Source organism: Solanum tuberosum, unplaced genomic scaffold (genome assembly GCF_000226075.1).
Source record: "Solanum tuberosum cultivar DM 1-3 516 R44 unplaced genomic scaffold, SolTub_3.0 scf00488, whole genome shotgun sequence".
NCBI lineage: Eukaryota > Viridiplantae > Streptophyta > Magnoliopsida > Solanales > Solanaceae > Solanum > Solanum tuberosum.
This window is the reverse complement of record NW_006239411.1, coordinates 280,028-303,982: the sequence shown is the minus strand read 5'-3', so window position 1 is coordinate 303,982 and position 23,955 is coordinate 280,028. Positions and strand designations below refer to the sequence as shown.

The 23,955-nt window shown below is 35.7% G+C and overlaps 3 protein-coding genes across 4 annotated transcripts in view; 2 read left to right on the top strand and 1 right to left on the bottom strand.

The window, feature by feature from the left end:
* Positions 1–1,579: 1,579 nt before the first annotated feature.
* LOC102596963 (alpha-1,3-mannosyl-glycoprotein 2-beta-N-acetylglucosaminyltransferase) lies at positions 1,580–15,523 on the bottom strand. 2 transcript variants are annotated; one of them, XM_006364289.2, is made up of 19 exons: positions 15,327–15,523; positions 14,163–14,213; positions 13,709–13,796; positions 12,443–12,505; positions 12,064–12,098; positions 11,884–11,960; positions 11,746–11,791; positions 11,592–11,654; positions 10,754–10,820; positions 10,585–10,653; positions 10,432–10,501; positions 9,718–9,779; positions 7,980–8,070; positions 7,800–7,893; positions 4,664–4,726; positions 4,517–4,555; positions 4,268–4,438; positions 2,844–2,974; positions 1,580–1,955 (listed from the first exon to the last, which is right to left on the bottom strand). In XM_006364289.2, the coding sequence occupies exons 1-18, from the start codon at positions 15,399–15,401 to the stop codon at positions 2,858–2,860; spliced, it is 1,341 nt and encodes a 446-aa protein (XP_006364351.1). In that variant the 5' UTR covers positions 15,402–15,523; the 3' UTR covers positions 1,580–1,955; positions 2,844–2,857. The 2 variants fall into 2 exon arrangements, with proteins under 2 accessions (XP_006364351.1, XP_006364353.1); XM_006364291.2 differs by lacking the exons at positions 14,163–14,213; positions 15,327–15,523 and having other exon boundaries at positions 13,690–13,777.
* A 3,820-nt stretch (positions 15,524–19,343) lies between these two features.
* LOC102603028 (glutamate receptor 3.2-like) lies at positions 19,344–23,052 on the top strand. Its single transcript, XM_006364307.2, has 6 exons — positions 19,344–19,699; positions 19,796–21,138; positions 21,218–21,495; positions 21,699–21,730; positions 21,821–22,215; positions 22,368–23,052. Exons 1-6 carry the CDS (start codon positions 19,459–19,461, stop codon positions 22,764–22,766), a joined length of 2,688 nt encoding a protein of 895 aa, XP_006364369.1. The 5' UTR covers positions 19,344–19,458; the 3' UTR covers positions 22,767–23,052.
* A 257-nt stretch (positions 23,053–23,309) lies between these two features.
* The window catches only part of LOC102602692 (homoserine kinase-like), a 2,308-nt gene continuing 1,662 nt past the window's right edge, over positions 23,310–23,955 (top strand). Inside the window, exon 1 of the mRNA XM_015303905.1 lies at positions 23,310–23,937. Coding sequence (XP_015159391.1) covers positions 23,458–23,937 — 480 coding nt within the window. The 5' untranslated portion in view covers positions 23,310–23,457. The remainder of the gene's footprint in view (positions 23,938–23,955) is intronic.

Below are 23,955 nucleotides of genomic sequence, written 5' to 3'. Positions count from 1 at the left end.
AACCATTATTAAAATCTATTTATCAAAAATAATATATATTTTTAAATTTTTACATAGTATAAATGCATTTTGCAATAATGTTTTGGGTTATATTTATTTTTAAAAAATCAATAACAAAAAAATGACGGAGTAAACAGACATACCGTTTTATAATTTGTTACTCTGAGCACGTTTTATAGCTAAAACATCACTCACAGTAACTTTTCTTTGAAATAGCTAAAAACAATGGATATATATTTTTTGTTCATCTATTTACTTGAAATATATATGATTTTCTCGTTTCTTCTCTTTTCATACATAAATAATACTCCCTCCGTTTCAAAAAGAGTGGTTTAGTTTGACTTGACATGGGATTTCAGAAAATAAAGAAGACTTTTAAATCTTGTGGTCCTAAATTAAAGTTATGTCAAATGTATTAAATTGTCCTTTAATCTTGTGGTCTTAAACATGTCACGTAGAAAATTGAAATTAAAATATTACCAAAAAAAGAAAAAAAATCATCTTTTTTAAATGAATTAAAAAAAAAAGTCATTCTTTTTTTAACAGAGGAAGTACAAACGGAAAACGAGAGTAAATTTGAATTATTTTTTACGAAGTTTTAGTTGCATCGATTTCAATGCACAAACATTTATTCAATAGAGTTATGTTTCTAGGCACTTGTTATGATTGATTTTAGGCACTTGTTATGCCTTGATTTTACATTTCGATTAGGCTGATCTTATTAATTGAGGCTTATTAAAATAGAATGTTGACTGTGTTGTGAATAATTTTTGTTGAGAAGAACAAAAATTGCCATTGGTAAAAAGCCCTCTTCACTTTCTTTTTTCCTTTTGTTGAAAAAAGCGTTGTGAAAAGTATATTTCAAGTAAACGTATACGCAAAAAAAAAAAAATATATCCATTTTAGTAGTGGAAAGTTGCATAAAGTTGAATGAGGTAGGTGTAATATTGAATTTCAATTTTCAGCCATTTCAGAGAACGTTATTAAGAGTGACCTTTTAGCTGTAAAACGTGCTTCACACCGTTATTGAGAGTGACCTTTTAGCTGTAAAACATGTTTCACAGTAACGAATTATAGAACTTTACTGACAGTAACGTTTTATGTCTATTTACTCCGTCAGATTTTTGTCTTTTTGCCATTAAATTTTTTGAATAAAATATAACCTAAAACGTTACTAAGAAATATGTTTATACTAATTTTGTAAAATTTCAAAAAAAAAGTATTATTTTGGTGAATTGATTTTAATAATATCTTCTTTTAGTCAAAAATTCGTTAAAAAATAATTCTAAAGCTAAAGTTATTTCTAATTATAGAAAAGTAAAACTTATAAAAAAAAAAAAACATATTATCACATAGATTAAGACAATGGGAGTATAAATTTGATAAGGTACTGCGAAATAAAGTGAATACACTTCTTATATAATAAAGATGTGTGAGCTCTCTGTTTATTTATTATTTATTTAATAATAAAGTTGATTGAGCCGAGTCTCATCTCTCGAGTCCAGTCCACAAATAATTTGTTCTTACTGTCATGCCTGCTATAAAACACGATAATGTATATTGAACCATTTCGAGCATGTTTCCCCCACTCTTCAATCATAATGTATAGAAAGGGTGCCTCGGACATAAATAAATCACGTTTGAGTACTTATAATGTGATTTTAAGGTTAAATCTCAAAACTAAAACGTCAGTGCTCACATTTCTTCAAAGTTGCTCAAAATCGTAACGTTCCTTCTTAGAAACAAAAACATTGTGTTTATAGGGCTACATTTCCTCTTTATGTTTGTAAAACTTGAATAATAGGATGTGGTGATGATTCATCCATTCCAACAATAAGCAGTGGGTTCCTTCCATTAACATTAAAATGTTGCATGTAGCTACTGGTAGTCATACTTTTCGTGTCAGCTCTTTCCAATGTATCCTACCAAATAAGTCTAAATTGTTGCTCAGGCTCCTGTTGAATTGAGTAGAAAGAAAAATACACATCAGTGAGTGACAGACTTTATCACTATCTTCACAATAATATATCATCCATTTATATGACTCTTATTATTTTACAACAAGAGCTACTATGCCCTATTCCAACCAGGTGTGCCTCAAAACATTTGAGGCTATTTGTTACATAAGTGGTTTTTACTAAGGTTTGCAAATACATTCTTACATTATTCTCATTTGAGGGAATTTGAAAGTTACAAAGCTTGTGATATCTAAATATTGAGTTCAAAAAATCCACAAAAAGAAGTTGGTTAAACAATATGGGAGTTAAGGAGATACCAGGAACTTGAATCCATTTAATTTTATCAAATAGATGTTTTCAAAATGATGTTAATATTTTCTTATGCAGTAACTAACTATAAACTCATACAAATGGGCTGGAGGGAGTAAAGCGGAACCCTGTTGTAGTCTAATATGCCTTAACTCAGCATATGAAAAGGTGAGATAAAGTGATGCATGTTGCTTATATGCTAAACTGTTCCTATACTCCACCTTACAGTGGACGAAACACATGTACCCTAAGGTGGAGTCTATGTAGAGAGGGTCAGACACACAAGTACAGGCATGGAAAAGGATTGTGCGGTTCATGAGAGCAAGGGAAAAAAGAAGAAGAGAATGCATGTGTTTACCTTGTAAACAGAACTGGTCATAGGAAGTGAATGCATTAGGTCATCGGTTTGTTTAGATAACAGTTATGCAAGTCTGTTTTTCTCTTTTTTATTTTCACGAGCCTTCTAAAATGAGTATTTTCCTTGATGATGTTGAATAAAAAAAATTCTATGCAAAAACTACTAAAGTGGTGCATATAGAATACTCAATAGTTTTGCTTATTAAGGCATAAACTTACCAATCATATCTTCGCTAAGTATCTTCAACTCCAAGTTGTCGAAGAGAATCAGGGGCAACAAGGAACACACGTCTAGATGTTTGAAACCGGAAAACTACTATCCCTTTATATGCTGCCCGTGGTACACCATCCTGATGAAATGAATAGTTAATGCAAGTTTTACAGAAAGCATAAGAACCATGAGTCCATGACAGAGGACAAATCCATCACAGGCTCGCAGCTAGAGTGAGTAGACCTGTCCATAGTCCGGGGTAAGAACCGACATGGGGCCAGTCAATAATCCATATTAAATACAGATTACCCTAACCCGTGTTTCACTTGCATGTTGCATCCCATCATGGCCTATTTCAATTCCATGAGCACCCTTTCCCCACAGTAGGACTTACCACCAACACCAACAACAACATACCCAGGGGTCTGTGGAGGGTACTCCGAGGTAGAGAGGCTGCTTTCAAAAGACCCTTGGCTCACCAAATCAAAGCAGTAACAAAACGGAAAAAAATGGTAGTGGAGAGAAACATGACAACTAATAGCAGAGTAGGACTGACCATGAGCAACAACTGGACCTTATAAGAATTGATCTTTAAAATTTATAAACACAACATTAAATATAATCTAACTTTATTTATCAAAAAGCAACTTAGTTTGCATTTCTTTAAGAATTAAGTAATCAAATTGACCAAGTAACCAAAGCCACAAATAAAACAAGTAAATGGCAATAAATTCATCTACTTTTTTGATAAATCACCTCCTATTTCATTTCTGCTAATTCTATACATGTAGGTATATATTCCAGAACAAATATATTACAATATAATTTCAATATTAAAAAATATGAATATTAATAATAAATATATGAGGCCAGAACGGCCAGTCCACAGGCAATTAATACTATTCAAGTCTTGCCCATTGGCAAGCTCAGTTTTTGTTCAAGCCCAGACGCACAAAGTTGACTGCCCCAAGCCCATAGATGCCTACAAGTGAAAAGGGAGAAGGAAAGCATGCATTTCAATTTCACCTCCCTTTGCACCTCAGTCCTAGAAGGAGATGAGTTGTGGAATTGGATTCTGATTGCTCACTCTAATCCTAAGGCACCTGCATTTTTCTTTTGTGTTGCAAAACTATACCAGCAAACAGCAACTATTCATATCCATGCTATATCCAAATAAATTATTAAAAAATCATATGACAGTGAAACAGTAAATCTCCAAGAGCTAAAAGTATAAAATCAGGCATGAATTTTGAACTCCTCAATAGTCTATTTCAAAGTTAAGTAAAATAGATGCCCAATATGCAATGCACAGTCATTAGTCATACCCAACATATGCAATAACTGCATCAAAAGAACCCACTCAAACAGATATGATCAAATCTCAGGTCATAATCAATTTTATATGAAATAGAAGGGGTCATATATGCATTACCTTCCATTCTTCAAAAATGCCAAACTGTCGAGCGATAGCTTCAAAGTCTAGTTGGTCTCTGTACTGAATACGCACATCACCATCTATGTTAAATGCTTTCAAAACAGCATCAGCTCCGTGGATGGGCTTAGCCTTTTTAACCAAGTCGCCAAAGTGTTTCACATAGTTGTCCTGAGAACATGAAACTACAAGTTACATACGTTCCTAAGTTCTTTAATCTTCACCACATAATAATCCTCAAGTCATTACCTCCAAAAGGTAACTTAGGTCCATTGACTTCCAATCAACCTTCAAACAAAATTCCAGGTAGAATACATGTCGTACAAATGGAAAGAATTGAGTAGACAAGAAAAAAGGGGAGATGGCAACAAATACACAAGGGAGTTAGTAACATGCCTGGACATCATTTAGCTTAATTGGCTCAAGATACTGCTTAAAAAATTGCCCCAAACTAGAACCCTGTAAATAATAAAAGATTATTGACAAAGTTCAAGGAAAAGTTTTTTCGATGAAGTAAGGATTAAAATTAAAAGCATCAAAAAGATGCACAAAAGCACTGTACAGGTGCAGTTACAAGAGTAGATTACAAAAGTCCTATGCTATAGGGAGATAACGAAATCCAACAAAGACACAAAAGAGCTAATAGGGGGGAAAATGCTCCAATACTTAAAGATATTAAACATTTAGCTTTCAGGGAGTAGTTTGGAGTTGCTAAACCATCAAAACACCTTCTGTTCCTCTGTCCTAAAGGTCCAAAAAAATTCACCCAGTAATCATTCTCCAGATTTTCCTGATGGATTTACCAATTTTTCATTAACTCCAGCTGCTGCAGGCATCTTTGATGCTTTCTGGTAACACCCAGCTGAGTCCAAACATAGAAAAGAAAAAAAAGCATCATCCAGATGTCTGAAGCAACTGCACAAAGGAGGAAAAGGTGTTTATTTGTTTCAATGTGCTGATGGCACATAGAGCATTTATGAACTATGTCAAAGGACCTTCTGCACAACTTATCTTGAGTGAGGCGGGCTTCATTTAGAGCAGTCCAACTGTAGCAGATGACTTTAGGGGGCAGTTTTGACTGATGTTGTGTAGGTCATCTGTCTTGAGTCTTGACAGTATAAACTCCCAATGGACTTGTTCCCCAGATGAACATGTCTGAAAGTTGCTCACTTGCTCACTGACCATACAGTTTCCCAATCTGCCTAGGAAGCCAAGCATTTCACCCATTTCCCAGTCATTCACATTCCCCCTGAAAATTGGATTTCAAGGATTGGCTTCTATATTCTGAGAGACGGTAGCATCAGGTCTTCTAACAATTTGATAAATGTTAGGGAAGTCAGATAGCAAGGTTGAAGAGCCTAACCATCTATCTTTCCAAAATTTAACTTTTGCCCCATTACTAACTTGATATCTGTTGTCCTGGCTGAACTTGCCCCAAAGGTTGATAATGTTCTTCCAAGGGCCTACCCTATGTGGAGCACTGGAAACCTTTGTGCACCAGTTACTGTGTATCCCATGTTTGGCATTCACCACTCTTTTCCAGGTTAGCTAATCCTCCTCTTCATACCTCCATAGCCATTTCAAGAGTAAACACCTGTTCTGAAGAGTAAGGTTCCTGATGCCCAAGTCTCCCAGTGATTTAGGCAGAGTTACTTTCTCCCATTTTACCAGATGAAACTTATGAGCAGTGATGTTACCTTCCCACAGAAAGCTCCTTCTAATTCCGTCCAGCTTCTTTTGAATCCTTGAGGGGATAGGGAATAGTGACATTTATGTATATAGGAATCAATCAAGGGTGTTATTGATGAGAGTGAGCCTACCACCCGACCCTTCGGAGTGGCCCAGTGGTTTGGGCTTGGGACTTCCATGCTAGAGGTCTCAAGTTCGAAACCCCTTGCCAGCTGGGTCGAGCTCGTTGCACCGGGCATGCCTAGTGTGGGTTACCTCTCCTGTGTCATTTGCGAGCTATTGCATAGGAGCAGGGTTTTACCCTGTATGCACCGCAAGGGTAGCGACTGCGGGTTTCCCTTGACATCAAAAAATATGAGAGTGAGCCTACCACCCGACCCTTCGGAGTGGCCCAGTGGTTTGGGCTTGGGACTTCCATGCTAGAGGTCTCAAGTTCGAAACCCCTTGCCAGCTGGGTCGAGCTCGTTGCACCGGGCATGCCTAGTGTGGGTTACCTCTCCTGTGTCATTTGCGAGCTATTGCATAGGAGCAGGGTTTTACCCTGTATGCACCGAAAGGGTAGCGACTGCGGGTTTCCCTTGACATCAAAAAATATGAGAGTGAGCCTACCACCCATTGATAAATACTGCATTTGCCATGTAGCTAACTTCTTTTCAAATTTCTCCACCATTCCATTCCAAATTTTGTCAGATCTGTGTTTAGCAACCAAAGGTAATACGAGACGGGTTGTTGGGAAGGAACTATCACACAGTAATGTATTCCAGCCAACAAATCCAGATTTTGCACTTCATTGACAAGGTAGATAATGTTCTTTAACATGTTGATGTGGAGGCCAGAAAGAGCTTCAAAAATTTGAAGTGCCAAATTCAAATGTAACACTTTTGCTCAACAGAAGATCAAAGTGCCAAATTCAAAAATATCGGTTTGGATTCCTAAGGCAACTGAATAGAATTTTAGCTACGAGAGTAGTGATTTTGATGGTGGAGAATCTTAGGAGATGAAAGGTTGTCTGCTTGAGCTGGCGTTTCCATTGTAAGGAGATGGGTGAGGACTTGGACCATATTTTATTACATTGCAAATTAGCTACGAAGTTATGGGAGGATATCTTAGATGGTTTGGAGTTTCCTGGGTAATGCCAATATCTGTAAAGGAGTTGATGTTCAGCTGGAAGAGTGGAGCTAGGAGAAGAATGCACTAGGCTTGGAATGTTACCCTCTTGCTTTAATGTGGGTCATTTGGAAAGAGAGAAATAGAAGAGCCTTTGAAGGGGTGGAGATGAGGTTTGCTCAACTGAGAAGTAGTCTCCGATCATTTATTTTCTTTTGATGCACCCATGTAGTTCCGGTTTGTATAGAGGATTGGGAGTCTTTTGGAGAGAACCATATTTTGTATGTTTCTCCTCTTTTTGGTATCGCATTTGTATATGGCCAAGATGGCCTTGTTATTATTAATGAAAACTTTTATTTGATAAAAAAAATCTAAGTGTCGTCTACATATAGTAGGTGAGACTTGCCAATTTCAAAACCTTGAATCCATTGCAACTCCCTGGCTTTATCTAAATCTTGCTCAAGCCTTCCAAACAAGTTGGGGCTTGCTATAGGAATACCCACTTCTTTGTTAAGATGGTAGAAATTGATAAATTTTCCATAGTTATCACTTATCAGTATCTGTTTCAGAAGGTAAACAGCTCTAGAAGGAATGAGAAACATTTTTTCTCTTGAGACGTATCTAAATGAGTAAAAACAGCAATATCACTCCATTGAGGACAAAGATTCAAGTTCAACTACATTTAATGAGCCAAACCATCTAGCACTGATTTAAAGGAGGATTTTTATACACATACATGCTCACCAAAATTGTACGTTCTGCAAACTTCTGGGTGAATAAATTGTCGACCTCTGTGATTTTCTTTCAGCCTTAGCCAGTCATCCCAGTAAGTAAAAGTAAGGTCAAAGAAAAATTTTGAAGGTTCCAAAGGCAGTCAATTTATGCAAGAAATAAGCACATCAATTGGAAAGGATATGCCTTTGGCCACTTTGGAGATAGTTCGGACCAAGTTGATTTTGAAAGCATCCATCCAAGACCAGGAAAAAAGTCTGAGCGGTAAAGAGCATCTGCAGTATAAGATACACAAAGCATTTCAGTGAGATTAGAAAAGTGAACCGCTGTTTACTTTGCTAAAAAACCACCTAAATAATATCAATATATTCCACAACATCGAGCAGAACAATGGGATTAACCTCCATGGACGATACACTTTTGATCAGCTCAACAATGACATGAATGGGTAAAAAAATTGTTTTTCTTTCGTCTTTGACAGTCCAAAATATTCAATTGAAGCTCGCACTCCTAGAAAGGAGTCACGAAAAGAGAAACATAGATTTCTCTGATGACAATCTTAGAAATAATCATTTGGGGTACATCTAAAGAGGGGGAATACACAGTCAAGGAAAGGTATGATCTAATGTGTTGACAGGGGAAATTCTGGAGGATTGGCCTTGGAAGCATGATCGGAGGACCAGGCTACCACTCAAAGTTACATGTCTAGCCTGGACAGCTCTTAATAATGCTTGCTTGACACTAGATAATCTTAGCAGAAAGAAAATTACTCTAGTAAATAGATGTTACTTATGCAAACAGAATCTTGAGAGTGTTAGCCATCTGTTTTTGCACTGCCCCATCACAACTGATATTTGGAACTTTTTCTTCTCTCTGTATGGCATTTCCAGGAGTATACCCAGGTTGATAAAGAAGTCCTACATCAGCTGGAGCCTGGATCTCTTGGAGAGTTGACAAAAAGTCATCAAGAAAACTGGAGGATGATCCCAGCAGTCATTTTTGGTTATCTGGAATGAAAGGAATCGCAGATGCTTTGATGGAATATCAACTCCTACCCACTCTCTGAAGACTAAATGATTAGTTAATTTGTTCGGTTGGAATTCTCTACCACCTGTTAATAGTGTCAACATGTTTTTGGATTTTGTTAGCTCCTTAGCTTTAGCTTAGGCTACTTGTACTAGTGCTGAAATGCTTTTTTGCCCTTCTGTACTGGAGCTAACTGGTCACACCTTTTGTAATTTGGCATCTTCCTGATGCACTATCAATGATAATCTCTTGAACTTTGTCAAACACTCCGACGAACCAATTTTTCAACTTTTCCCTTTTTCATTGGTACACAGAATCCAGAACAAAAAGAGGAGAAGTTAAAATTCATTCAATTCTCACACTATCAATCTTATCCAATATCCTTAAGTGAGCGGAGAATCTTTAGACAACCACAATAAATAGGTGACAGCTTTGTAGACAAAGAAAGAGTTTGCAGCCCAGTGCTTCATCCTGACACTTATATTAGCATGAGTAAAATTATTCAAGCTCAAGTTGATGATTAAAAGGATATGGGTGATCTAGGAGAAAGACGATGCCAGGAATTCAGGAACCAGTCACAGAAAGAGAGGCATGTGGCAGACAAATCCAGGAACCAGTCATGGAAAAGGAAGAAAGAAAAAACTGCAGAAATACACCAAAAATAAAGTACCCAACATCAAATCCCTGCTGCTGTTTTAGGCTTTTCCAAGGAATCAGAAACAAAATGGAAGTATAACCATTCAAACAGAACAGAAACAAGAAACCATCTGCTCTAAGCAGTGTACTTATGTTTCTTGATTGAATTAACCAATAAACATTTCAAGTGAAACAGGAAAAGAGTTCAAAAGAAAACTCATAACCACCATTCCCAAAGGAGGAAGAAGGATTTAACTTACCAGGATCTTGGACGAACTGCCTTTGTCCATTGTCATTCCAAGAAGAAATAGCCATAATCGACCTGGGATGTTCACCACAAGGATGTAAAAAATGTTATACTTGGGACATTGAGAATAGGCATTTTGCAACCTGTCATCCCCATGTTTTAGGCCAAGTCCCATTTTTGTTGGTTCACTATCCCACTTAGCGTATTTGGTCACCAGTTTATGTAAGGAGAAGTTTTTAGTCCTTTTGCTAAGAATGTTATATAATCAAAATAAAAATTGATCCCCCTCACTACCATCAGATTTTCTCCTACCACGTGCCTGGGAGAGAGAGATCATGGGTGGCTGTTGAATCTGATCCAATTGTGTTGGTTCTTTAAAGAAAATGATCCAAAAGGTTGAATGGGGGGGGGGGGGGGGGGGGGGTGGGCGAGATTTGTTATGTATTCCAGATACATATGAGAGTGTGAGCGAGACATGAGAGAGCGAGATTTGTTGTGTATCCCAGATACATGCGAATCCACTTGGATACAATGTATTAGAACAAATTACACTTAATTTTGACCCATTGTAATCCTAGATACATGTATTTGGACGAATCTAGACATATCAAAATCTGGTAAGATACGTAATATTACAAACTAGAGTGTATCTAATTGGCTAACAAGAGGAAAAAAATAGATTTTCCTGATACGAGGATGAAGTGAACAATTCTTGAGAATGCCTTACTTGTCTCTGTCAAGAAGAGTAGCTCCAGCCTCAAAATAGTCAAAAAAATCAGCAGCAATTTCCATATCATCTGCATGTCAGAGGAACAGATATTGTGAGAAGAAAAAAGTGCAGAGAATATGCAACATAGTGATTAAGATAGATCAGCAGTACCTTCTAGTATGATAACACGGCTAAAATTATGCTTGTGAAACAGCTGATCCAATGCCCACTTGTAATGACCTAAGGAAAGAGTGGTCCATTGGCTAATGCAAGACTAATACTAGTTGAAATAAAATGAGCAAAGGAAAAAGATGGAGAAAAAGCAAAAAAACATCCTTACGTGCAATCTTGTAGTATGCAACCAGTTCCCCTGGTCTTTCAGTATGCACAGGTTCAAAATCCAAGTGCTGTCGATAAAAAATCAAAAAGGTCTTTTATCAAGAACAGTCAATAAAAATCTGCCAAGAAGAGTTTGATACAAAGATCAAACAGAAGCAATTGTTGTAACTACACTTAACAATGTGAGGCCAGAACTGTTATCAGCTAATCAGCAAAAGATTAAAGATACAGACTAAAGTAACTACAGCTACCTAAAGCTAACCGATAAAATAAAGCAGCTAGATTCATCTCCCATGCAAGGCAAAGCTTTTATCAGAACAAAATTTAGCCAATTGATATGTTATAAAACTATGAACCTTATAGAAAAGTAGATGAATTTATATACAAAACAGTATGGCTACTCAAACAAAGAGAGAGAAGGAAATTTTATATATATATATATATATATATATATATATCTTGAAAATATAAATCAAACTACACATGCCTCTTCCACTTGTGTAGTCTTACAGGGGGGGAAAGGGCCACAAAGAATGAATGAAGTATTAAAAGAGTTAAAATGATAAGGAAAACATTTACATGTCAAATATAGATTATGTATCTTTTCCCTTTCCATTTTTACTAGATAAAAACTCCTGATTGGTAATTTTTCTACTAACTTGTTTCACCTGTACACAATCTTGTTATTGGAATGACGATGATTGAGCATTGGAACAATGAGTTCATATTCTTAAGTCTGTACTTTTTCTCCAAGTAAGGACCGGCCTGAATTAAATTTTACAGATAGATATACCCCAAATAAATCCCATTTTCCCTTTCTCAAGCGGTAGGAAAAGTACCTGCATATACGTCAGCTGATCATAGCTCAAAGCAAGCTTTCTTACATCAGGATTTGATCCATCCTGCCAAAGGGAAGTAGAACGAAAAGTGGGTTCAGCAAGACAAAGAAGACAAGCATGCAATAGAAGGCTATGAGGGAAAATAAATGGGTACCTGGGATATGAAAAGAGGATATTTTGATGCAACAGATGTTTGGTATCTGATGACAACAATGGAAAATACTGGGCTTATCAGCTGAGGCATCTAGTATGTAATAAGAAGCAAATAAAATTGTTTTGATAGAAAGCATACTTTAAGATGGATTTAATAGTCCTCTCCAGGTAGTCAGCACGACTGCAAGCCATAACAACTACAGCTGCCACTGGCATCTAGTAAATGTAGTAATTAGTTGATGAACAAACATTTGACAGAATTGAGGTCAACAGATGGTGGTAGCAAATGTATGACTGAAGATGTGAGAATTATCTAAACCTGCACATCTCCGATTAACTTTTTTATGCCCTTACCTGTAACAGATAATTAACAATATCAAATATATAAATAAGTTCAAATACTTGTAGGCATGAGTATATATTTATTTATTTATTGATAAGATAAGATTACTTTTTTTTTTTTTGAGATAAGATAAGATAAGATTACTTGTAGGCATGACTAAACTAGAATTAGAATTTAGAGCTCACAACATTAATAACTCAATGATATGAACTGACACATTGACATTAACAGATCTTTATTTATCACGTACAATGAATATAATTTTTTGCAGGCATACATATTCATATTACTGCGACTAAAAGCAGTGGCTTTTTGACAAAAAGCTGAAAGAAGAAAGAGGAGTTTATCAACTTACTTTCAAGATCCTGAACAAGAGCCCTTAATTGCCGGCACTCCTGGTCCTGACGCTTCATTTGTTCTGAAAATGTAGCAAGATGAAGATAAGGGAAGTACAACTACCCGTTACCCTTCATATAAAAAAGTTAAAAAGCATTGTTTTTTTGGGATAGGTACAGAACTTATTATTTGAGATCTACATTATCATAGAAAGAACAAGGAAAAATGCATTGAAAGAGAAACATGAAGAAACTGAATAGGTATAATGCAAGCCAAGTTGCATCAAGGCCATTTTACAAGGAGTCAAGCTCGAGATCTCCAAGCATTACAAGGACTATTCATGAAGATAGATGTGCTTGAGCATACTTTGATGTCATCCCAGGGATTTCATGTCATGAAGATAGCCTTAGAGGACAAAATAGGAGGGAACGATGACTCAACATACGGACTGTATCTCAACCATAAGTCAAGAACAGCCAGATGTGGCAGGTACAGAAGCGACATATGGGCCGCAGAATCACTTACGGCCCGTACCTTGGACTGTATATCAGAACTGGACACTGCCCAGATTCAGGCCTGACTGAGAATCAACCTACGCAGCAACATGCAGAACCGTAAGTTGCTACATATGACCGCATGTCACGATTGGCAGTGCAATTTGGCTATTTTTGCAATTTCCAAGGGATGTCACTTTAGCTGTTTTTGTAATAATTAGCCTAAACTATGAATAGCTGATACTATCTCAATAGACTTTGATTTTGATGAATATTGGTTTTCTTCTCTTTGAGAGATTTGAGAGCTTGGTGAAGCTTTTGTTGAACCTTTGTTTGAAAGGTGAGTTGCAAGGTGAATTCAACTCCCTTCAGGTTCATCTTAAAGATTAGGTGTTTTTTTTGGATTCATCAATTGAAGGTTTTGGTTATCTTAGAACCTTAATTGTCAATTAATTCCATCCTTGTGTTCTATCTATTTATCTTTTACTTTCTTGTTCTTAGATTAGGGTTTCTTTTGGTTTCCGCATTGCATCAAGGTCCTATCCTCACTGCTCATCCTGGAAGATATCTTGCAACATACAACACTAAAACAATATTTTTTTAAAAAGAAAACAGATCTACACCATTTTTCACCACACTCGTATACAATAGGACAAAAACTTACGTAAGATTTTCAAGATAGACGATTTCCAATATGGAGGATTACGAATGAAGGAAATAAATCCATTTCTAACATAGTTGGAAAGAGGACAAAAAAGAAAGAAAAGATTACACCGGAGAACACAGTGCACCTTCAAGAGCTACTACTCTTCCTTGCTGCTGGCTAATCTTGTCAATAAGCAATCTGGTCTGACTTGTACAATGATTTTCTGCTTCAATCTGTGTCATTCACATGATTTGTACACATTATTAGCAATTAAAGGTTATTTTCTTCTTTCTTTAGCTACATCATTGACGTAGGATGCAGTTGTGTGCTGCTAAGAAAATGCAAAAGAAGATTAAGCAATCTCCTGTTGAGAAGAAAAGAGAGGATTTTCGGAATGACATTTGAACTGTTGAAGGAACCTTCAAGTGGAATATATGAAGCTTTTCGAAACGCTTGATCAAAACATGAAGCTATTAGAAACGTTATGTTCATAATACGTGACATGAATTATAAATACATAAACGATAGAACACAGGAAATATGTCTATGGTATTTAGATTTCATTTAGGAAGGATGAAAAGATGAGCCTAGATACTTACTGCAGCAGCAAGGCGGTCTACATATTCTGACTGTGTCGCGAAAAGCCGCATCTGAGAAATGTGGCAAAAACAACCACTTAAAACATACCTACTTCACCATTAAGCAAACAGTAATCCAGGAAGGTAATTTCTTCTCATAACACCTATGTCAACAGAACCAAGTAACCTCAAATGCCAAAGTAAAGATAAAACAAGCTAATCGTGCAAAGAAAGGATTGCTTGGGGTAGTGGACAAGTTATGGCTTTACCTAAGCAATATAAACTTTTCTCTTTATAATTGTGGTATCTAGGCTACCTTGTGTGAACCTCAACCAATCCACTAGGTACTTACTACCGCCTAGCAACACAAATATCAAGTAACTCCGTCCACTAAGCTTAGGCAGATGCAAGGAATTTCTGTACTTTTTCCTCTGTTGGGATTCCAACCTTGGTTCCCAATTTCACCACAGCAATTTCTCAGTCGCTAGGCCAGCCCCTTGTGACTAAAATTCATATGTTGCTATTTTCTTTTGTTGAAAACATCATAAAGAGATAAAAGAGATACTAAAACCAAACCAATAAAGTATGGTAACGTAAGTTATATGCATAAGTTGGTGCAGTATCGTCAGAATCTATTGGGGGGATTTTTAATTTCATCGCCTACAAGCTACAAGAATTTTCAATTGCATAGCCTCCAAAGATTTTTGGACATGTGAATCTCAATTCTTTGCTAAGCACTGCCTCTATCTTCGCCAAGGGGAATTGCAAGCCAAATCCTAAAAGAGAGACCAGTGGCCTAGTTAGGTTTGTTGAAGGGAGGTTCAACTGAATCTCTTTAGCGGAAATATTACATTGTACAAATAGGGTAAAAGCAGCTAGTTTTGTACATATAAATTGTTGCATCCCCTTGATAGCTAAGCTATTCACCGGTTGTGCAAGTTTGCATTTCTTTTATGCCAAACCCCTCATTAGAGAATTAATATAGTTGACCCCAAGGAGCTCGGGATTGAAAGTAATAGTCGTTGGTGAAATTGTTCTATAGCTTCATATGAGATTCTACTTGAACTGAAAATTAGTTGCACTAAAATACCAAATTGTGTTAAATTACAGAAAAAAATCGCTGAGATGAAATGAAATGAATAATAGTTATATTCGTATAGATCTGAGAGGAAGCCAGAAGATAACCTGTATGTAGATGAAGGCGAGAGCAGCCACGACGAGAAGGTACCGTAAATCAAAGCAAAACTTGTTCCCTCTCATCTCTGCCAAATGCGAAATTGAATTCGAGGGTTTCTCAGTTCCGAGTGTTGCCTCTCATAGGATCAAGTCAATAATAGTCTCTTCCAATTACACCACAGACTCTAATTTGTTTATAACATACTCCACTTCGGAAAATTGTTTATTACAGTAATGTACCAAAAAAAAACTCGGGTAGACACAAAACGTGTGTGCATTAACTTTTTGACACACGGCTAATATTTCTATACTTTATTATTACTAATATATATATTATTTTATTATATATATATATATATATATATATAGAAAAGTCTAAGGGTAATTTGGTAAGTTATTATTAATTCCGCTTTATACTTTGCTGTGATTGTTTATACAATTTGCTTTGAAATTGTGTGTTTCATGATTTTTTTTTTCTCTAATTTCCATTGTGTCCTTTTGTTGGTAATGCATTTGATTGCACTACTTTTTCAAAGTTTTATTTGCCCCTTCTTTTGTACCTTAATCCACTGATACATATTGATAAATATATTGAAATTTGAGTCTTTTTTCAATACCTCAAAGGCATAAAATTGTTGATGTTAGGACTTACTCAGACCCACTCGTCCCATCAGTAATATTTAGTATTCATTTATTTTAGGCTTTCTTTTTTGTTGTGTTTGAGATCATGTTGAATAAAATTAACTAATACTCTAAAATTTAATATTTCACATTTCATTACTAAGGCTAAAATTTAAATGATAATATGATTATTCATTACTGATATTTAAAAATAATATAAAAAATAATCAACACTCAAAATTCTATTAATGTCACACAAATTAGGATAGAAAAAATAACATATATTAATTAAAGTTCATATAAAAAGTACTATAAATTATTATAATTATTGAATTCAAATATTGAAAAATCACATAAAAATGATTGACTCTCTAAAATTTATTTGTGCCACATAAATTAGGATAAAAGAAGAAACATCTTTTATTTATAAAAATGATGTTAAAAGTACTATAACTCACAATAATTAACAACTTAATTTTAAAAAAATAATATATACAATACTTGGCTGACTCTTCAAATTTCATTTGTGTCACATTAATTTGATCATTAATTATGCATTGTTTTTCCTTTTAATAATACTTTAAATCACAATAATTAATAAGTTGAAATATTTAAAAGTCATATAATAAAATTGATTGATTGTCAAAATTCTATGAGGGACACGTAAATGGGTTAGAGGAAATGACATATATTATTTGACAATGACGTAAAAAGTATTATAAATCACAATATTAACAACTTAAAATTTTAAAAGACATAAAGAAAATTGGTTGACTCTCGAAATTATATCAATACCATATAAATTAGGACATGAGAAGTAACAACAATTATTTAAAAATTGCGTAAAAGGTACCACAAATTATAATAATTAACAATCTAAAATATCTAAAAGACATAAAATGATTAATTTTTGAAATTATATCTATGACGCATAAATTTGGAGAACAAAATAATATATATTCAAAATTGCCTAAAAACCTATAAATCACAATAATTAATAACTTAAAATATTTTTTAAAATCATATAAAATTTTGAATAACTTTTCAAGTTTCATTCATATCACATAAATTAAAATAAAAAATATTATATATTGGGCTCGTGTTGGCACGGGTCTTGTATCTAGTTAAATCAATAATTTGCTAAAACTAACGAGAGAGAAAATAATTTACACCTTAAATTGAGTTGAAGAAATAAAATAAGCAAGAAAAATTTGTGTGTTTGTTGCTATTTTTTTTTAGTATTATTTTTGTTAAAAACGTAAAATAATTATTTATTTAAGTTAAAGTATACTTAGATTTAGGAGAGAATCAAGATCTGAAACACTAAAAAAAATCTTTTCAACATCAACAAGCTAAAAGAAAATGTAAGATCAATTTGAACACCTAAATATATTATTTAGATATTTAATAGAATCAACAAGATCGTTTTTTTTATTTAGACGAAGAAAAAACATTTATTGAAGAAGAAAAATTCAAAAAATTATTTGATATAAATGAGCACTAAAGAAGTATAGAATAGGGATCCATAATCACTTTTTATTATAATTTATAATTAATTAGTGGAATTTATTGTTACTAATGGGGTTCACATTTATTATAAAGATTATTTACTTTTTTGTTATTTTATTATAGGCTTAAAGTAGACAAATGGTCAATTTATTTACGTGTCAAAAAGTTAATGAAGTTGTACACACCTTTGTTGGTTGTGTCTCTACTCTCTAACGTGATAAAAAAATTCTAGTATATACTACTCTAAGTAAGATAAAAATAAAATAGTAAGAAATTAATACAACCGTTTATATTAGTAGAGAAAGTAAAATTATTATTCTCATCTTATCATCCACGTCTAATGTTAAAATAACTTTTTAAAAATGTTAAACTAACTTGCTTTTTCAATAATGTTATGATAGGATGACAATGAATATTATGTGTTACTATATATTTAAACTTTAAATGTTTTGATTATTAAAATGAGATAAATATTTATTAATATTCAATGTTTATATTAAGTTGTTGATGATATAAGATGTGTTTTTTGTATAATATTTTGTCACCTAATTGTGGTTAATTGAGGTGTGTTTTCATCTTATTTATTTAATTATGATAAAGTACATACATTAATAATATTGAGGGTGAAAATTTTCTCATCATGTAATTACCACCTCAGTATGTGCCCTATCATTGTCTTTAATTAACTTTTATTTATTTACCTTGTAGCTAAGTGAATATTTATATATATATATATATATATATGTAAGAGAAGGCAGTGGGTGTGATCATACCATAGGAGTGCCATTAAATGGAGTTTAATACCGTTTGCATGATACTTGGAATATTTTTTAACAACAATTTTAGTCTCTCGGAAGTAAAATCCTTTGGTTTGACTTGACTACTTTATGGTTCACGTAAAGGAAAAGAAAATAAGCCATACATACACAGGGGTGGAGCTGCGGTGTCAATTGGATACCCTTTATCGAAAAATTATATCGTATATTTAAGTAAAATGCTGTTTAAAATGGTTAATTTAATATTTTAGACACCCTTGACACAATAAGCTACTGTGGCTGGAAGCTCTCTGATGGTGAATCCCTACAGCCACTCATCTTTATAATCATTTTTTAAAGAGCTCATATTTTATTAGTTAGTAATTTTTTTAGAAATTTATAACTTAAAAATCTAATAAAGCTAATTGAATGTTCAAGGAATTTGATTTTTTATTTCCTTTCGTCAAAGTTTGAAATAAAACTTAAACGTAATTATTTAATTTAAAGTTGATAAACAAATTCTAATATTTGTATAACGCTGTTAAAAGCAAACAAAAGAAGACCTCGTTTGATTCTGCTTCCATTTTTCGTGTCTCGGTATTATTGTTGTCACCAGAGATTAGTGTAAGTTTGAAACGTTTTGCTTATATAATTTTGGACAAAATTTCTAGGTCCACCACCGTACATACATACTCTTCATTCGACCAATCAATGAAAGCAAAGGAAAGGAAATTTTATATGTTTTTTAGGGACAGTAAAAGGGAAGAAATGTTATTTTCTTCCAATTCCACATAACATCAATATTAAATATGGTACAAAATCATTGTTTTGTTTTACAGTATGTTTTATGCTTTAATTTGCTGGGAGCAGCAACACATCATCGTTTTTATCTTTATGTTGTTATGCGGGGGGTGGGGGAAATTAAAGTGGAGTGGTTGTCCAACCGAGTAATCTTAGAATGTATGTATGACAAGGTAGTTACTATTATTAATTAAGGGGAAGTTCCTCTATACTCAAGTATTCTCATTCCATCTCCCACCGTCCATTCCAGTTCCACCTACCTCCCTACATATATAATCTACTACTATACTATACTATATAGGAGTACTTTTTAATGCTGGGTTGGCCATTTTGGCTTTCCTTTCTTTGACTTGAGGATTGAACTTCACTTTCTTCTTTACAATCATGCATGATATGATATATCACAATTAGTTCATTTTCAACTACTCACACTTGGTTCCCTTCATTCAATATTCATGAATTTAAAGTGGTTTGTGTTTGTATTCCTCTGCTTTATTGAACAATCTTCAGAAGAAACTGATGAGGTGAAAATCGGAGCCATCTTTTCGTTTGGCACCACAAATGGCAAAGTTGCCAAAATCGCCATGGAAGCTGCTGTTCAAGACGTCAATTCTGATCCCTCACTTCTCGGTGGAAGAAAACTTGCTCTCACCCTGCATGATTCAAACTACAGCGGATTCCTAGGGATCATTGGAGGTATCTTTTCATAATATTCTAATTCTTTCGTTTATTTTATACGATATCATACAATCAATCACAGTACTCTTCTTTATCTATCTATCTATCTATCAGCATTACAATTCATGGAGACCGATACTGTAGCTGTAATTGGCCCTCAAAGTTCTGTGATTGCCCATGTACTCTCTCACCTTGTCAACCAACTCCATGTCCCCCTCCTATCTTTCACAGCATTGGACCCAACACTATCACCTCTACAGTACCCCTACTTCATTCAGACAGCTCCCAACGATCTTTTTCTAATGACTGCTGTAGCAGACATGATAAGTTATTTTCAATACAGAGAGGTCGTTGCTATTTTCTCAGACGATGATCAAGGCAAAAATAGTATTACCGCTCTAGGTGATAAACTTGCTGAGAGGCGCTGTAAGATATCATACAAGGCAATACTTCCCCCCCAACCTATATCTAGTCGTGACCTGATCGTGGACCAGTTGGTTAAGGTCACATCAATGGAATCTCGAGTTATTGTTCTACATACATTATCCATAACAGGTCTCAAGGTCTTTGAGATTGCCCACGACCTTGGCATGATGACTAGTGAATATGTTTGGATAGCTACTTCTTGGCTTTCCAGTACCCTCGATTCAACTTCAGTTTCACCAAAGGTGGCTACCTCTATACAAGGTGCTCTCACCCTTCGCTCCCACACACCTGATTCCTCAAAGAAGAGGGCTTTTTATTCAAGGTGGAACAAGTTGAGCAATGGCTCCATAGCTTTGAATGTTTATGGTCTATATGCCTACGATACTGTTTGGATGATTGCCCATGCACTCAAAGAGTTTTTTGATCATGGAGGCAAAATCACCTACTCGAATGATTCCAATTTGAACAGTTTTGCTGGAAAGGCAATGAATCTTGCTGCTCTCAGCATATTTGATGGTGGTAACCAACTGCTTAGTAACATATTAAAGACCAATATGACTGGGGTAAGTGGTCCCATTGCATTTAACCCAGATAGATCCATGCCCCGTCCCTCATTTGATGTTCTCAATGTAGCTGGCAAAGGATTGATGAGGCAAATAGGATACTGGTGTAACTACTCTGGGCTATCCGTTGTGCCTCCGGAGTCTCTTTATGCCAAACCAGCAAACAGGTCAAGTTCCACTCAACTGTTGGATCAGGTTATATGGCCAGGGAAAACTACAAAGAGACCACGTGGATGGATATTTCCAGACAATGGTAGGCCATTAAGGATTGGAGTCCCAAGGAGAGTGAGCTACAAAGCTTTTGTTTCAGAAGAAGAAGGAAGTGGAGTGGTCCGTGGATACAGCATAGATGTCTTCCTTGCAGCCTTAAAGTGTCTTCCGTACCCTGTGCCACATAAATTCATCATGTTTGGCGACGGACACAAAAACCCAAGCTACAGTCAGTTAGTAAACATGATCACAGCCAATGTGAGTTTCAATGCAAGTATATTCACGCTATGCATTTTTAACAATCAATGTAACATTGTTTTTTCTTATTCCATGATAGGTGTTTGATGCTGCAGTGGGTGACATTACAATTGTAACGAACCGCACAAAGATATTGGATTTTAGTCAACCATATGCAGATTCAGGGTTAGTGGTGGTGGTACATGTGAAGAAGATAAGATCGATTGCTTGGGCTTTCCTGCGGCCATTTACTCCCCTGACGTGGGGAGTTATAGCTGTTTTTTGCCTTGTTGTGGGAACCGTAGTGTGGACACTAGAGCACAAATTTAATGATGAATTTCGTGGCCCACCCAAGAAGCAGATGGTCACAATTTTATGGTGAGTTGATGCCTTCCTGTTAGGTACTTATTGGGAAGAAGTTAATACTACTGTTTTAAGTACTAGGATCCTATCCAAAAAGCTACGGAGAGCAGTGTTTTGATTTGATTTCTTGCGTTTCCTTTATGTTCCAACCTCATAATATGCATATTTCTCTTTGGGATTTTGAACTCATCTCCTTGTATGTCATGTTTCGTTTGCAGGTTTAGTTTCTCAACTATTTTTGGAGCCCCAAGTGAGTATCTAGTTTCTCTTTTTCCAAAAGTCAAGATAATTTTGTAGTGTTAACTTTTGGCATAATGGATCAGTCGTAAAAAAATTTCAGGAGAAAACACAGTGAGCACATTGGGTCGAATTGTACTGCTTATATGGCTATTCGTAATCTTGATAATTACGTCGAGTTATACTGCAAGCTTGACATCGTTTCTAACGGTTCAACAGCTCTCCTCATCTATACAAGGAATTGAATCATTGGTAACAAGCAATGATGCAATTGGGTACCAGGTAGGTTCTTTTGCTGAGAACTACTTATTTGAAGAAGTTAACATTGCAAAGTCTAGGCTTGTTCCTCTTGGATCACCAGAAGAATATGCTGATGCCCTTGAACAAGGAAGAGTTGCTGCTGTGGTTGATGAACGTCCATATGTGGATCTGTTTTTATCAACTTACTGCGGGTTCCAAAAAGTTGGCCCAGAGTTCACCAAAAGTGGATGGGGATTTGTAAGAATTTCCTTACTCATATATTTTACTAAAACACTTTTTATTTAGTTAAGTAATATTACATGGACATGAGTGGAAAAATGAATGAAATGATTTATCCAAAAAGCTAGTCATGTAACATAAGCTGACACCTTGATCCAATTAATTTATAGGCATTTCCGAGAGACTCCCCCTTAGCCATTGACATGTCAACGGCAATCTTGCAATTGTCTGAGAATGGAGAGCTAGAGAAGATCCACAAGAAGTGGTTAAACAGAAAAGTCTGTGGGGGGCAGAGCTCTGCAGCAGATTCAGAGCAGCTTCCATTAAAGAGCTTTTGGGGTTTATTCCTCATTTCTGGAGTTACCTGCTGTTTTGCTCTGCTTGTATATTTCTGCTTGATGTTGCACCAGTTCAAACAACATTTTCCTGAATTAACACATGGTTCTACTAGTAGAACTAGAATATCACATTCGGTAAGGCTTAAAAAGTTCTTGTCTTATGCGGATGAGAAGGCAGAGATATCTGCAAATAGGTTGAAAAGAAAGCGAATGAAAATGGAAAACCCTTAATTCCATTACCTTTCTCATTTCGAATTTTTGTACATTCAAATTATTATTTTTATCATGTAACAACAGATAGTGTAGAGAACATCTAGTGTTTGAAGAATTATCCAATCAGTTTGTAGCTTAATACAATTAAGATGTTAAGTTTTGGGCTACTGATGTACAACTCCATAAGAGTACGGATGAATGATGTTACCTAGAGAGAGAATGCAATATCGTGTATGGACCAAATTGTTACACCCTTAGGGTTGCCAAAGGGTTAGTTAGTAGAGCTCGTTTCCGTCTACTCTCAATTATATGACCCTTAACATTGAATGTTTTCCAAATTTGTAAAGGGAACTGAGGAAAAAAGCTATATTTACCATACCTGGCACTTTAGCAAGCTCATTAGCCATACTTTTCGGAGTTATGACTGGACTTGTTCACCGGGATGATAGGGACCTGACACCAATCAACATTTCAGGTCTTCTTGTTTAAAATGTTTGCTATCCATAAATAATTGGTTTGATCAAAGATTAATGGACCAGTATATATATAGAGAGAGAAAGATTGAAGGTATAAGAAATGAGTAAATAAAGTAGAAGGAGATTGAGTACCTTCCAAATGTTAGCACCTTATCTTGTGGGAGAGAAATTTAAGAGTATTGAATTTTTAGCTTTGATGTTGGCAGTCTGGCATCAACAAAATAGTTGTTGCAATGGCCGTACTATGTCAGTCTCCCCTGAATTTGAAGCTCATCACCTCTTCCTCCTCCTCCTCACGGAATCGCACTGCCAATCCCTCCTTCAGATTAAATCTCTCCGCTCACTCCCGCAGTGAGCCCTCACCCGTTTTCACCTCTGTCAAGTCCTTTGCTCCAGCCACCGTTGCCAATCTCGGCCCTGGTTTCGACTTCCTTGGCTGCGCTGTCGACGGCATCGGCGACTTCGTCACTCTCCGCCTTGACCCCAACGTCCACCCTGGCGAGGTCTCTATTTCTGACATATCCGGCGCTGGAAAGAAGCTCAGAAGAAACCCTCGCTGGAATTGCGCTGGCATCGCCGCCATCTCTGTCATGAAGATGCTCAACATTCGATCGGTGGGCCTTACTCTCTCCCTTCACAAGGGCTTGCCCTTGGGCAGTGGTCTCGGGTCCAGCGCCGCTAGTGCAGCTGCTGCTGCCGTGGCTGGCAAAAGGGTTTTCTGGCGCCCACTT